The sequence below is a fragment of the Protopterus annectens genome, chromosome 2.part0, assembly GCF_019279795.1.
Source record: "Protopterus annectens isolate FY-2018-M chromosome 2.part0, PAN1.0, whole genome shotgun sequence".
Taxonomy (NCBI): Eukaryota; Metazoa; Chordata; order Ceratodontiformes; family Protopteridae; genus Protopterus; species Protopterus annectens.
In genome coordinates this window covers 1,141,586,178-1,141,602,438 of record NC_056728.1, presented here as the reverse complement: position 1 = coordinate 1,141,602,438, position 16,261 = coordinate 1,141,586,178, and the positions used below count along the sequence as shown (strand labels likewise).

Below are 16,261 nucleotides of genomic sequence, written 5' to 3'. Positions count from 1 at the left end.
CAATTCCTTCATATCTGGTTGTTCAGGTTGAGACATTTTATTTCTTAATTGTGATAACAGAAACTGTTGATATTTAAGCATATGGAACTGACAATTTAAGGCCCTCATGGCTAAGGTGGCCGAGGTGTATACCTTTTTTCCCCACCTTTCTAAGGATCTAGATTCTCTTTCGGAAGGTAGTGGATTCTTGGCAGTAGAGGCCTTCATGCCCTTGGGGCCTTGAGAAATGGTTTCAGGGTCAGCATTATGGCTTTTGAAAAGAAATTGGTGAGAGGTAGGAACTCTGTAGTACCTATCAGGTTTGACTGGGGCAGGAGGCAGGGAATCCGGGTTAAGACAAGCCTCCGAGTAAACATCATCAAGTATGTCCAAGACAGGAGGTATAGCCAGAGGTCTGTGTTGAGGTAACAAAAGAAATTCCCTAAGCCTTTTCTTGGAATCAGAAAAGTCTTGGCCTTCCCAATGGAAGTGTTCCCTCAAGGTGTGCAAGGTTTCCCCAAAAGAAAACTCCTCTGGGGGAGATGCAGAAGGAATGCACTGTTCTGCATCAGAATCTTCATAAGGGGAGTACGAGTGTTCCTCTACATCAGAATGTTCTGAGAAAATGGAGCCCTGTTCAGAAGAGGGAGAATCTTCCTCCACTCTGGGTCTCTTGTCTGGAGGGGGTTGAGAACCCCTGATAAGTGTAATTAAATCCTCAGCCATTTTAAGCATCTGCTTTTTAGGCATGGGGCCTGGGGATGGGCCCTGAGCAACAGGCCTCTTGGGATGCATGGCTGATTTGGACTTAGTAAAGGCCTTAATGGAAAAGGAAGATGAGGGTCTGAAGACACCCTGGGTGGAAGTGGACCTGTCCACATCAGGAGGCTCAACACTCACAGTGGCTTCGGTGGTTGTAGTCTGAGTAAGGGCCGAGGTACCTACGGTCTCGGTTACAGAAGACACCGCCAAGGAAGTGTCGTCGGCAGTCAGGGACTGCATAGGCGTCTCACTGAGAACTGGCCCACGTTTTGGCGTGGTGTCAGTGGAGACCACGGTCCTCGCGTGCCGGTCCTTGTCCTTGCGTTTTTTGGACAAAACGGTAGTCGGAGTCTCCGACGACATTCTATAATCACAGGCTTTACCAAAATAATGTTGGGCGAACTCCGCCCGACGCTTAATAGTGCGTTTATTAAAAGTAGCGCAAAAGCGACAGCCCGAGACGTCGTGGTCTGGGCCTAAACAAGGTATGCAGAGGGAATGGAAATCCTTATGCGGTATTTGCTTCCCACAAGAAATACAATTGTTAACTTTGTCTGACATCGGTCTGAGGCAAGAAAAGTTTCCCACGGGTACTTAGCTTTAAAGAAGACTTCGGTTTCCAATTTTTCGTAAATTCAGGAGCTGGCCGACCGGCACTTGCGAACTGCTTCTGCTTTGGGCACCGTGCGGCAAAAATGACTGAAGAATATGGCGTCGGCTGTGTCTTGTATACCCCTATCACACTGACGTCAGGAAAGAAAGGACAACAACCGATGCCGGACCTAGACTTTGGAATTCGGCCGGCTGAGGGACCGCCTGACGGCAGAGAACCCCATATGTGATTACTGCAGCTGTATGCATGATGAACATCGTAGAAGTGGAAATCAGAAACTGCAGAGACTAGAAAAGCACCCAAAAAGTGGGTCCAAATAAAGGAAAAGGTGAGTCAAAAACTAAGTAGCAGCAGCTACATAATGTATGAATTACAAAAGTGTAAACAAAAATGAGAGGAGGGAATTCCAAAAGGGCATGACCATAGTTGGCTGACAGAAACGGCAACTTACAGCAATGTCTAAATTTACAATGGGAAAAGAAAACATGTGACAAAAAAGGTCACCAATCAATATTTACATTACCAAACCACGAGAAGAGAAAAGATGACTTTCCAGACCCTGAAACAAAACTATGCAGCCTGGGGCTGTGAGGATCCAACTAAATGCTTTCAGCAGCAGCAGAAGCTGGAAAATGGAAGGGATGCTCATTACATATCCCGGGATGTTTATAGGCATTAAGCTGAGCATACACTGCATCCAGTTAAAGACAGACTGAATTCTCTCTATCCAGATATTTAATTACGTCTTGCATAAGTAACATTGAGTTAAAACACTCATCCTTACCTGATTGATAACATAAATGCCATAGTCCAGCTGCTGGCGTTGAAAAATTGGATGCATGTAATACAGATAATACTTCAAATGCTCATCTCGATTTCTGAAAGGAATAATGACAGCTACTTTCTGAAGAGCTATGCAATCGTTTGGAGTAAAACGACCTCCAAAATTAACATTAGGGTTCTGGTCCTTGACTTCTTCCAAGGTAACAGGCTGATTGAACTCTATCTTGAGTGGTCCCACTGCAACACAAAAATAACAGGCAATAACACACTTGTATGCCAAATTACGTCTCATTTTGATACTCGACTAGCTGCATGCATGAGTAGAAGCTGTTCACTGTCAAAAGCAAACACATTCCAAACCCTGGACACTAAACCCTAGTGCTACCTTTTCCTGAATTTGCTTAGTTAAATACTATTTTAGCATGCACTTTTTACTTGTAGAAGTAAGCTGAAAGAAACACTCTTCAGAACCACTTCCTTTATTAACCTGTACAATGGCATAAGCAATGCATTGCTCTACCAAGACACAGATTTCATCCGATAGCCCCAATATTGTCCTTTAAACCCGCTTTTTGTCTCCTGCAGATTTAGTTTAGAGTCAGCTACACCAAATGAAGTAAAGGGTCATTCAATTCAGCTGCAGAGTAACCAGAGGAGGAACTGAAAGTAATATGGGAGAGTTGGAAAGCAATATTTCTAGTAAGTGTCTGAGCAATTTTAAGCAACAGACTGATGTCAGAACATCTCCATCAGGAAGTAGTCATACCATGGGCTAGTTCAAAAGACAAGCAAGTGAATATTTGCACAAACCGTCAAATTCAGCCTTAACAATGGAGTTTAATACACTCTTCCACCTGCTACAGTGTTCCATTTCAATTCAACACAAGTCAGAGCACCTTTCAGTAATAGTAAGTATTCCACTAGTGGCACTGTTCACTCAAGTGTGAATCTTTGTTTCTCAGTAATTAAAAATACTCCTCCTTCCCAATTACATGTTCAACCCAATGTCCTTTAAAATGTCAGCAAGATGCTCAGCATTATTTTTTTTGGGGGGGCTCAATTTTTAGTATCAGCAATTACATTACATAAGGGGTGCCCCTTCCTACAGTGAGAAGACCCTCAAGTAAAGGCTGACCTCAATGTTTTCATCCTTAAAGTAATCTAATTATATTCAAACCCCGTTTCACCCTCCCCACTGTGAACAGCGACAACCATAAATGCCATCTAGAACTGCAGAATGGAACAAGCATATCAACTAATCTTCAAGGAGATGCTCTTTAGTGGGTTGTAATCTTTCTGTCCTCTCACATGGCTGTTCTTAAAAACTTGAGATCCAGTAGTCAGAATGCAAGTGTCCCCTCTACCCTAAACAGAGTGCTCCTATGCTAAGACTATGGAAAGTAGACTTGTGCAAGTCGAACTTACAAGAGCAGCAGATGTTGAAATGATCACTGTTTTGGTAGCCTTAACTATATGGGTTATATCATGCCAAGGATATAGTGGCCAACTAGCTTCCAAAGCTTCAATGCACCTTGCACGATCCCCAACTGTCAAGCAACCTGAGCTGACTAAAAGACAAGTCTGGGTGCAAAGTCTTTCACAACTTTCCTGCAAACAGAGAAAGGGAAGCTATGCCCTGAAAGAGCAATGCTAAGAGCAAAAAATAAATGTCCATACCCTGGCATAAAAAAAAAAAAACAAAGGGGATGGGGGAGGAAGCGGTTACTGCAGCATTGATCAAACAAACATCTACTGGTAAAGTAAGTTCAACTTACACAACTGTATGCTGTGCATCATATGGATCACTGCCACAGCAGCCTTAGCTATATGGGTAGATTACCCTAGCTAACTAGATGGAAAGGAAGAGTCCAGGAGCCCCTAAAGAATGGGCCTAGCAAAGCTTGATCTGGACCTACAGAAGGACTTGAGCTTATAGTTGCTTAGTCAAAGTATGTACAGAGGACCAAGTAGCAGCTGTTAGAATACTTCTAGAAACTAATCCTTTCCAAAAAGCCAATGATGAAGCCAAGGCCCTGGTAGAGGGGGCCTTGACCTTGCCTAGAATAGATTTGTTATACTGAATATAACTAAAGTTAATAACCTTAGACAAATACTTTAAAACAGTCTATTTTGACAAATGTTGCCCTTTCTTACCTTCACAAGACATTACCCTAAGATCATAAAGATTTAGTTCTGTTAAGATAGTGCCAAAGTTGTCTCTGGACATCTAAGGTATGGAATACCCTTTCACCCTCATTTTAAGGTACAGTAAAGAAAACTGGAAGATGGATAATTTAGCTTAAAATAAACTCATGTACCACTTTAGGCATAAAAGGAGGATTTGTTCTCAAAGAAACCCTGTTGTGACAATGTGAGATATTGTCAGCTATACCAGTAGAAGTAGGGCAACGAATGTGTAACATATACCAGCACAGCTAGCTGGAATTTTGTAAAGAATTGTATGCCATTTGAACATCAAACTGATTTGTAAAGATGCTTGTGTTAAAAATGTACCAACAGTGGGTCCTGACTGTGGTGTAGCTATATATATATATATATATATATATATATATATATATATATATATATATCTATACATACATATATATATATCTATACATACATATATATATATATATATATCTATACATATATTTTTTAACAGAGAATACTACAAGAGAAGATGTTAATCTCAATCCAGCTAACTTTGAAAAAAAACAGTAAAAATTTAATTACTTAACTTAGGCCATAAAGATTGTATCTTACAGTTCTGACTGCAGCCAGAGACTAAAAGTCTGTGTCAGAGAATGGTTTATAATATCCTGTAGGAAGAGTGGAAGTGTTTCTGTTTTATAACTTCTAGAAGCTACAACAGATCTTAGCAAAGTTGTGTGTGTTACTGACAGACACATGCGTGCAAGATTCTGGTTCAGCTGTTAAGAGGGAGGTAAGCATGGGAACCAGAAGCCAGATAACCAGATGTAAGTGATGTCATTCTGTAATCCATCACCAAGGTGATTTTGTTTAATACTAGATGAGACTGAAGTCTCAGAGCATTCTGTTTTTGGAACCTCGCATAGAAGAATCTCTCACCCACTTCATCTTGCCTTGCGCTAGTAAGTGACCAGGGAATAGTAATTCTTTAGATCAGTCAGGAAAATAGTGAGATTACTTAAGCACTGCTTTTCTGTATCAGTGTGGATCTATTAATCTGTGCTATTTTTAATACTTCCTGTTATTGAAACTCTGGTGTTTACTGTAAATAGATATTTAGTATTTTCATGTTCTTTTATTATTATTTATTAAATGTATTTAAAAGTTTTATTGTGGCTGGTCCTTTAGAGAATATTTAAAATTTTGAGAGTACTAAGTATATCTATTTGGTGACTCTGAGGCCACTCCTGAAAGCCTTACTGCATTGGTCAAAACATTACCATTTGTAATAAAATTGGGTACTCTCGTAAGAGCCTTAGGGCAGCTGGCTTTGGAGTGTCTGGTGGCAGTAACTACCTTATAGTCTGGGCAGAAGGGGGCATAGCTAGTAAATCTGTGTCAGTTTTTCCTAGGAGGCATCTGTGTGAAAATCAAATCTCAGTGTGTGTGTAAGCTGCTTGGAGCATGGACACAAAGCACTGGTTTCACAAAGAGTGCTGGAGGACTTGGCTTGGACACTCTTGAGGACTCAACTCTATAGCTCTGCCAGTGGGCAGTCTTGCTTGGGGACAGAGAAATCCAGACACCGGACTGTCTGTGTTCCTGTGCTCTTAAGGGAAATTGTGCTTGATGCAGAGAGCTGCAACTGAAAATACTGTGTATCCATTTTTGTTCCAAGTGAATGCCTCTCTCCAGTGTTAGTGGTGAGGACTCAGGCTCCTAAACTACTGGCCCAGAGGGAGGACGTCACACCTGTCCCTATGGAAAATGAGACAGGGTTGGCTCACCATACAAACTAGCAACTCAGACACCCTTCTTGCAGAGGTCAGAGCAGTCAGTAAAATTGTTTTCCATGTCAAGAACCTCAAGTCAGACAGATTACCTGGTTCAAAAGGAGAAACTGTTAGCTTCTATAACAAAATACACCGAACCCACAGACATTGCCAACATCCTAGCTGACAGGTTTAGCGCAAACTCCCCCCCCCCCCCCACCAAAAGGGCAAATATCTATCCCAGCAGAGTGCTGCCCCCCTGACATCTCAGATGCTCAGGTAAGAGCCGCCCTCTCCAAAGCAAAAAACACAGCTTCAATGGGACCAGACGGTGTCCCGGGCTGCATCCTACATGAACTCCAAGAAGAGCTAAACCCAAACATAAAACTACTGTTCAATCTCAGCCTTACTACAGGATATGTACCCAAAGAGTGGCGTACAGCAACAGTGGTCCCTCTCCACAAAGGTGGTGCCTCAACGGACCCTGGAAACCATCGCTCCATAAGCCCGACTAGCTTGGTCTGCAAAGCTATGGAAAGGATCATCATGGACCTCATAAATAAAGATATTGGGGACCTACAGACACTGGATCCTACCCAGTTCGGCTTTAAGGGCAGATCCTGCCTCTTAAACCTGGTCGACTTCTTTGAAACAGTCACCAAGGCCATTGACGAAGGGAAGGTGGTCCACACAGCCTACCTGGACCTCGCAAAAGCCTTCGATACAATACCCCACTCGGGCATTATAGATAAGCTCACCAGCTTAAATATAAACTCCTATGTCACTACCCAACTGGCTCAAGGACAGAACCCACATGGTTAGAATTGCTGGAGCCATGTCAGACTCCAAACCAGTTACAAGTGGCGTCCCACAAGGCTCAGTCCTGGGACCTCTCTCGTTTGGTATATATTTCTCGGAGGTACAGGCCAACACAGAAGGACTGTGGCTGACCAAGTTCGCAGATGACTGCAAACTGGGTGCCATAATTGACTCTCCAGCCGACACAAGCATCCTCCAAAAGGGCCTCATAGAAACAGACAACTGGTGCCAGAGCCATTGCCTCAAGCTAAACGCCAAAAAGTGTATAGTCATCCCCTTTGGCAAAAACAAAGTGCCCACAAATTACCACATAGGTGGTAATCCATTAAGTACAGAAGAAGTAATTAGGGACCTGGGGACCCAAGTTGATAGCAATCTCTCATTTGACAACCACGTGGCCAAAGTGGTTAGAAAAACATTTTATATAGCCCACCTAATCATGAAGGGATTCACATCTAGATTAGGGGAGGTCATCGTGCCCCTTTACTCATCCCTCATCAGGCCCATAATCGAGTACAATGCCCCTTTTGGGATGTACCTTACCAAACACCTGCAGCAACTGGAAAGACCCCAAAAGTACCTCACCAAGAGGATCAAAGGGCTCAAACAGATGCCATATGCTGCCCGGTTAAAGAAACTCCAGCTCTACTCAGTGGCATACCGCCTGCTCAGATGCGGCCTGTGCCTGACATATAAAGCCATGTCCAACCCGGAATTAAGGGACATGCTGCACCTCAAAAAATCCAAATCCCACCGAGCTACACGCTCGAGAGACTTGAACCTCAGCACTGAAATAAATAGGACATGCTGGAGGGACAGATTCATAACCCAGAGGCTCCCTTCACTCTGGAATAAAATCCCAGTCCAGGTTAGGCAGAGTCCCTCATTGACTCTCTTCAAGAGGAATCTTGATGAGTGGATGGGAGATCGTAGGTTTACCCCGGGTATCACTTCTGTGTCACTGTTAGACAGAGGCACAGTATACTAACCTCGAAAAAGGGCATAGCACAATTAATTTAAAATGGGTGGCGAAAGCCAAACATACTCTGGCTAGGCTTATAAATGCCCTAGGGCAGATAGCCTAGCATGAACCTATGAACAAAATTAAGATCTCAAAGACCACTGGTTTTCTTGGAAGCCTCTTATTAAAACCCCCTTTCAAGAAGACTGCATTAAAAGAAATGAACCTTGATATAGGAATAAGAAAGGCCATAGGATAGCAACTCACACACACATTGCTAAACCAGACAACTAACTCTGAACTGGTACTGGTTATATTGTTAGCACCAACCAGAAAAACTTTTCCATTCGCTAATATACAGTTTTCTAGTAGCAGGGTTTTTTTTGCCTTCATTAGTCCCTGCTGCACATCCTCAGTAAACAGGTGTCTAAGCAAGCAATAATGGCAAATAAGAGTGTTACTGTGAAGTAATGCCCACCCAGGCGGAGGGCCGCTACACCCCAGAAAGGAATGATCTCCACAATAACACACCCTGAAGGGCATTAATGTGCTTAGAGAATGAGCTGTCTGTAAAATTGTGTTTTACTTTTTTTTTTTTTGCTGCTATATTGTTATATATTTTTGATGCAAAACAGTTCCTCCACCTAATGTTTCAAAGTTGCTGTAGTATATGTAAATAATGTTGGAGAAAGCATTTTACATCCTAATCACATCATTTTTAAAAGGCATCTAGATATTTACTTTTTTTTTTTTGGTCGCTTACTCCTAAAATGTGTGGTTTGATGCCAGTCATTGGGGACTGAAAAGTCACTAAATAACAACATACATTTGTCTTTCAGAAAATTCATGTTAACACAAATACTGTTATTTAAGCTACTTTGTAGTTTTATGAAAACTTTTAAAAGCTATTCCCATTCTTCAGTCTGTCTTCTCCCTTTATTTTAGGCTTTATCTAGATTTCTTCAGCTAAAAGGTCAAGAGGTATGCAAATCTCTTTACTGCTACTGCCACTGGTCCATCAATCTCGATCTTGTATTCTGTACAGATGGGTTTTCCTCTCTTTGCTACCCGAACGTCCGCCCAGTATACAAAAGATTTCAGTCACTGTATGGCGCATGGGACATCTGATGTGGCTAGCAGTGCATGGGTCATAAGTGACGTCTGCACGCACCAGACCTCAGAACGGAGTGTCCCAGTCGGTACCAGTCCTTAGAAGGTAATGCAAGTCCTGTGCCATCCTAAAGGAAACTGCTGTACAACAGGCAGGGTAGGTGGGAGGAAAGGAATACTGCAACATGGAAGAGAATGACCTCTACAATTATGGTAAAATTTTACACAACTTTTCTATGTCCTTCTATTCACATGTTGCAGTACTCTGTACGTATGGGTGAGTGCCAAAGCTCACTGTGAAGAAGGGGGAGGTGGTCTAGTAGAATTATCCAGGAATCCAAGGAGGACAGCTCTGGACCTAGAAACCTGGTCTAGCTTGTAATGCTTTGTGAAGGTGTAGCAGCTTAAAGGACAGTGGAGGTGTCCAAGCCCTTGAAGAAGGCTCCAGAGGCTGCCACTGCCCTGATGAAGTATGCTTTAACACTCCCTTGCAAGCCTTTCCCATGGTGCTTGTAGCAAAAGGTAATAGCTTTGGAAATCCATGTAGAAATGGTTTGTTTAGCTACTGCTTTTCCTAGGGCTCTGGGGTGGAAAGAGATGAACAGTTGATCTGCCTGCCTGATTGGTCTGGTTCTGTGCAGCTTGAATCTGAGTTGTCTGTATGCATCCAGGGAATGAAGTAATCTCTCACTGTCTCCCTGTGGAAAGGGGAAGAAGGTGGGTAGCTGGATGGAATGATTTAAAGAAAAGTCATTAACCACCTTGGGCAAGAAGAAAGGGTTGGTTCCAAGGGTTACCCTGTCTGTGTGGAATACAAGAAGGGGTGGAATAGCCATGAGAGCTTGCAGCTCAGGCACTCTTCTAGCTGAGGTCAAGGCCACAAGGAGGTCAGTCTACCATGTGCAGTATTTTAGGGAAGCTTTGGATGCTGGCTCAAAAGGGGATAGTGTTAGCTTCTCTAAAACGCAGTTCAGGTCCCATGGAGGGGGAATGGACTTCCTTGGTGGCCTGAGATGAAGACCCCCTTAAGGAACAGTTTTGCAGGCAATCTGGAAGCTAAGTGGGGGCATGCTGAAATGGCAGACAAATGGGCCTTCAAGGATGAGAACGCTAATCCCGTCTGCAAAAGTTCACACAGATAAGACAGTACTAGAGAAGTTTCACTGCAACAGGTCCAACTGCCTACTGAGACACCATATGGAGAAACGTTTCCACTTGGACAGGCAATATCTCCTGGTATTGCATTTCCTGGCCTCCTGTAGGACAGTGAGCACATCCTCATTGCAAAGGTGTCAGAAAGGGATCAGAATCCTATCACCAAGAGAGTAAGGTGAAGAGATTGCCACTGTGGGTGGATTTGGTTTCCCTTGTCCTGTGTGAGAAGGTCCACTCTGAGGGGGTAACGTGGTGATTGCCCTTGGACAATTGTAGGAGGAGGGGGAACCAATGCTGTCTTGGCCAACAGGGAGTCAACAGCAAGATGTTTGGTCTGTCCTGCTGTTACATTCAGCAGGACCTTCTGAACAAGAGGGGAAGAGGGGAATGCACAGAGAAACATCTCCTTCCAAGAAATTGAAATGGCATCTGTTGCCATAGCCCATGGTTCTGGTAGTCTGGTGCAGAAGGAGGGAAGCTGCCTGTTGATGGTGAAGGCAAACAGGTCTATTTGAGGTGTACCCCCCCCCCAATGGTGGACCAGGTCTAGAATGACATCCCTGTGTAGCATCCACTCATGGGCCACAGTGATGGACCTGCTGAGGGAGCCTGCCTGGGAATTCTGTTGTGAAAGTATGTATACTGCCGGTAGAGTCACTCCCTGGGTGGAGGCCAGTTCCCACACCAGGAAAGTTAGTCTGCAAAGTAAATACGATTTGGTTCCCCCCCTTACTTGTTCAGATACCACAGAATTGTGGTACTGGTCTGTAAAAAGCTTCAGGGGTCCCTGCTAAAGTCTAGTTTGGAAGGCCCATAGGCCAGTAGTACTGCCCTCATTTCTCTCACATTGATGTGCTCTTTCTTCTGTGGTGCTGGCCACACTTCCTGCACTTTCAGGTGACCCAGTCGCTCCCCACCCTAGGTCCGAGGTGTGTGTGTACATAATCTGTTTCAGTTGAAAAGGTTGGAGTGGAAGACCTGGGTTGGGCTTCACCCAATTCAACTACCAATGTATCTCCTTGTTTGAGCAGGGCAGGATGGGCACCCTGTACTGTAGGAGGTGAGAATGCTGCATCCAAACTGACCTGAGGTACCATTGCAGTTTCCTCATGTGAAGCCTGGTTAAAGTCAGCATGGGAATAATGAAGGCCATGTAGCCCAGCAGCCTGAGGTACTGCCTTGCAGCCATTTCTTTGGCCTGAAGAACTAGGAGCAAGTAATGCATCAAGCTTTCCACCTTTTAAGGTGGAAGGTAGGCTTTTGTAATGTCTGTTCTGATCCTGCACCCCAAGAAGAAAATATGTCTTGTGTGGGTACCAGTTGAGATTTGTGAATAGAAGGACATCTGATAATTTGATCCACACACAACTTTAAACTTCTGAAGTCTGGATGAACAGAGATGAGACAAGCATCTTTTTTTTTAATTTAGTGTTGCTTCTTCCTCTTTCATGTTTCCTGGTAACAGATTATGAAATTACATCACATTGAATTTGGGATCATCAAAAGCAAGTTTAGGAAAGAAAGATCAGGAACTGATCTCCAAAGAGTCTTTCCTTGACACTAGGAACATCTTTGAATAAAACTTCTCCAACTGAAAAAGATGGCCCAGTTCTATCACTCCCTGGGACAGCATGTAATGAACAACAGTTGGAAACAGAGCCTGATCTGTAGAATGAGGAATGACCCCCTGGAAAGGAGGAATTTCCTCCCACTGCCATCTTTAAAGTTGAAGAATGACCTTAAGAACCCATTTGTCTGAAAATATGTTGCAAATAGAAAACTGTCAATTCATACTTTCTGGAAGTAAAAAAGGCACCAGGGTGAGAGGGGTGGCACAATGTCTTTTTTTAGCAGTCATTCAAAGTTGGAGTGTCCTTGGTTTTGGGAGGCAAGTCATTTTCTTTCTGAAAACTTCTTGCCATTTCTTCTTAAAATGACAGTCCAATTTTCATCCAGTTCAACACATGGGTTTGTCTGAGTCGATTGTATCCAACCTCAGCACCACATCTGAAACTTTATGGATCCAGGGATGTGACTTTTCACCTACTCATGATTCTCTTCACTCCACCTTAGTGCCGCAGATCAAGTCTGACCTACCAATTAAGAACTTACAGAAGTAATGTTACCTTAACGCTAACTTTTACTGACAGGCAATATCTAAACACTGAAGGCAGTCTGGAAGGACTCTTCACTGACCAGGTTTGAGTGAGATCCATTCAGTCAACAGAAGCCCACAGGTGTTAATTTGGATGGGGGCAGGAGGGAGGAAGGTTTAACCAGATGAAAATCAGCAAACAGTTCTATTGTTATGGTAAATACACAACTGTCAAATTCAGTGTTGAATATTTTCATCCAAATCAACACCTGGGACAGACTTCCAAGCTGGGTTTACCTGGATGGTATCAGGGAAGGACTTCTGAGGATGGTGGAACCAAAACAGGAATGTGATCTAGACTGTACAACCAATTTACAATGAGACAAAATTATGAACTGTTCAGCAAGTTGCTGCAGCACACATTAATAGGAAACCTATTTGTAAAAACTGTAGAAGTAGCTATTCCTCTTGTGGAATGAGCTTTAGGTTCTGATTGCAAGGAAAAGCCCTTTTTAGTGTAGACAAAAAAATACAGTCTGATAACCCTCTTGAAAAAGTAACCTTAGCAACTGCCTTGCCAACTTAGGGACCGAGAAGGCAATAAACAATTGATCACATTTCATGAAATGTTTAGTTCAGATTTCATGAAATGTTTAGTTCTATGAAGCTAAACCTGTGTTGACAATGAAAATCCAACATATGCAGAACATTCTCCTTTGTTTGAAAATCTAGGAAAAGACTGATAAAGCTGACTGATCTATTTAAATTTGCTTCAGATGAAAAAATGAAGCATTAGTCCTTAACTTTTTTGTGGAAAATCAGGTAAGGGGTTGTTAAAGAAATGTAACTCAGATTCGTCCAGCTGCTGTAACGACCGTAGGACAAATTGTCTTTCAAGTGAGAAACTTCAAATCTACTGATGTCACTGGTTCAAAGTTCAAAAGGAGGCAGAGCTAACACTTGGAACAAGACAACATTATCCCATGGAGGTACTGCATCTCCGATTGGTGGTCGTAGGTGGAAATTTCCTCTTAAAAAGCCTTTAAAAACTTTTAAGAGATGCTACAGTGGTGTCATTCTGAGGTATGCGAAAATCGGAGACTGCAGTCATTTGCACCTTGAAAATGGATAAAGTTAAACCACTGGGGATAAGCTCAGACAAGAACTCCAATATGGAAGGGACGGGAACAAAAAGGGATCTACTGCTTTCGACATAGCTCAGGTGGAAAATCTCTTCCATTTGCTATGATAAATCTTTACGGATTGCTTTTGAGAGGCTGAGATAACATGAACAACCAATGTTGGGAGCCCGTCGTCACTGGCTAATGCAAGAACTGGAGGAGTCTAGCAGTTAATTTCATGGATTTCCGGTCTAGAGTAGGAAATCCAGCTAGGAGAGTCAATGGATTTGGATACTGATCTAGCATCCATGGGAGATGTGGTAGAACAGGCCACAGGAAGGGGAAACTACAGTTGTGTACACTTACCATAAATATAGATGTTCAAAGTGTATTCACTGTTGCAGTCATCACATTTGGGTTATCTGCTTGCAGTAGCCTTCAGTCGGCCTGATTATCAAAGTCTTGGGTCCTACATTGGTTGCCGTCTCATCTTCCATGACGACAAGTAGTCAGGGGTATAGAGCATGCAGCCGACACCATTACATAAGTTTTTCTTGCCCCAGATGTCAGGTGCCCCCATAATGGGAAGCAATTATATACAAGGTTACACCTCCAACAAAAAAGAAAATACACCAAAAAGCTTTAAGCATAGTAAACAAAAATAGAAGTATAGTCAATAGAACTCAGGGGGCTGGAAGGAGGGTAAAGTACAGTTTTGTACCTACCATAAATGTAGATGTTCGAGTGTTCACACTGCTGCAGTCATTACACTTGGGTTATCCTGCCATCAGGCGGTCCCGCAGTCGGCCTGAGTTCCAAAGTATCGGTCCGGCGTCTGTTGCTGTCGCTTCTTCCCTGACGTCAGTGCGCCAGGGGTATATAAGATGCATCAGATGCCATTTTCTTCAGTTTTTCTTGCCCCAGATGTCAGGTGCCCCCAAGTAGATAGGTAATACATATTGCTAATCAAAAATATACAATAAAAACAATACCTTCAGTTACCAGCAAATACACCCCAAAGGTTGTATAGGATAGAAAGGTATAGATAAGTCCAGCTAGTTCAGAGGGGATGGAGGAAGGGTAACCTGGACTGCAGCAGTGTGAACACTCGAACATCTACATTTATGGTAGGTACAAAACTGTACTATGTTCATTGTGTTACACTGCTGCAGTCATTACACTTGGGTAGAATCCCAAAGCTGAGGTTGGGTGGCTGGTCTATAAAGAGTTAGGATTGGCTATGAGGCCCTGCTAGAACTGCAGTGGCAAATCCTGCTCTGGATTTAGAGTAAAGAGGCAGATGGTAATGCTTGGTAAAGGTGTGCACTGAACTCCAAGTTGCAGCCTTCTAAATTTCCTTGGTAGGTACTCCTCTGAGAAAGGCTGTTGGAAGTGGCTGTTGCCCTGGTGGAATGTGGCCTAATGTTATTTGGGACTGATTTTCCATGCTGTGTGTAGCAGTACCGAATACAGTGTCCTATCCATTTGGATATAGTCTGCTTTGAGATAGCCTTGCCCTGTGATCCTGCAGCATATGCTACAAACAGTTGCTCAGTTTTCCTGAAAGCCTTTGTTTTGTCCAAGTAGAAGCGTAGGTGCCTGTGTATGTCCAAAGAATGCAGAAGTTTCTCCCTTTATTCTGGGGGTTTGGATAAAAAGTTGGCAAATGGATGGTTTGGTTAAGAGCCACACTAGATACCACCTTTGGCATAAAGGTAGGGTTTGTCCTTAAAGATACCCTGTCCTGATGGGAAATTATAAAAGGTTCCACTGCCATTAATGCCTGTAGCTCTGAGACTCTTCGTGCTGAAGTTACTGCCAGGAGCAGAGCTGTTTTCCATTATAAAAATTTAGATTGGCTGTACTGGCTGGCACAAAAGGTGGTAGGGTCAGTTTTTCCAAAACAAAATTGAGGTCCCAAGTTGGTGTTGGTGCTCTCCGGGGCGGTCTTATGTTTTTAGCCCCTCTGAGGTACTGCTTTAGCAAGGGATGAGAGAATAAAGGAGGATCCGTGTTGTAATGTGCTGAAATGGCAGAGGTGTGGATCTTAATTGACGAGAAGGACAGGCCTCTGTCAATTAAAGTATTGTAAAATCTGAGGAATGTTTGGAATAAGAAGGTCAAGGCTTTGAGCCTGGTTCCAGGCGCGGAATCTCTTCTATTTTTCTGAGTAAGCTTTCCTGGTGCTAGGCCTCCAAAATGACATCCATAACCGCTTTAGAGAGAGGTGTTGCCCGTTTGACTAATGTATCTGCCATGCAGCCAGGTTTAGGGTTTTGAGCTGACAGTGCAGGATATGATTGATTGTTTTGTTGAGTCAGAAGGTGAGGAATTTGAGGCAAAATCCATGGTGGGCCTTGAGCCAAGTTCCTTAAAATAAGGCACCAGTGCTGGCGTGGCCAGTCTGGAGCAATCAGGATCATCTGTGGTTTTTCTTATCTGGCTTTTAGGAGTACCTTTGAAAGGAGAGGCAGTGGTGGGAAGGCATAAACTTTTAGGTTTTTCCAGCTGAACAGAAGAGCATCCACTTTCCATGCTTGTTTGTGATAAGTCCTTGTGCAGAATTTTTGTAGTTGGCAATTCAGTGGGGAGGCAAAAAGATCTATGTCTGGGTATCCCCACTTTTGCCTTACCATGCTGAAGATTTGTGGATTCAATTTCCATTCGTGAGGATCCATGATATTACTGCTTAGATTGTCTGCCAGAGTATTTTTCTTTTCTGGCAGGAATTGTGCTTGCAGGTGGACTTGATACGCTAAAGCTGTGTTCCACAAGGTCATGGCTTGCCTGCATAGGGGATAAGAATGAGTGCCCCCTTGCTTGTTTATGTACCACATTACTGTGGTGTTGTCTGTCTTTAGTAGTAATTGTCCTGGATGTAGAAGGTCCTTGAAAGCTGTTAGGGCATTTTGAACAGCCAACATCTCTTTTTGATTG

General features: G+C 43.2%; 1 protein-coding gene across 1 annotated transcript in view; it reads right to left on the bottom strand.

The window, feature by feature from the left end:
- B4GALT1 (beta-1,4-galactosyltransferase 1) overlaps positions 1–16,261 on the bottom strand; it is a 363,239-nt gene that overhangs the window by 287,403 nt on the left and 59,575 nt on the right. Inside the window, exon 2 of the mRNA XM_044061332.1 lies at positions 2,139–2,374. Coding sequence (XP_043917267.1) covers positions 2,139–2,374 — 236 coding nt within the window. The remainder of the gene's footprint in view (positions 1–2,138; positions 2,375–16,261) is intronic.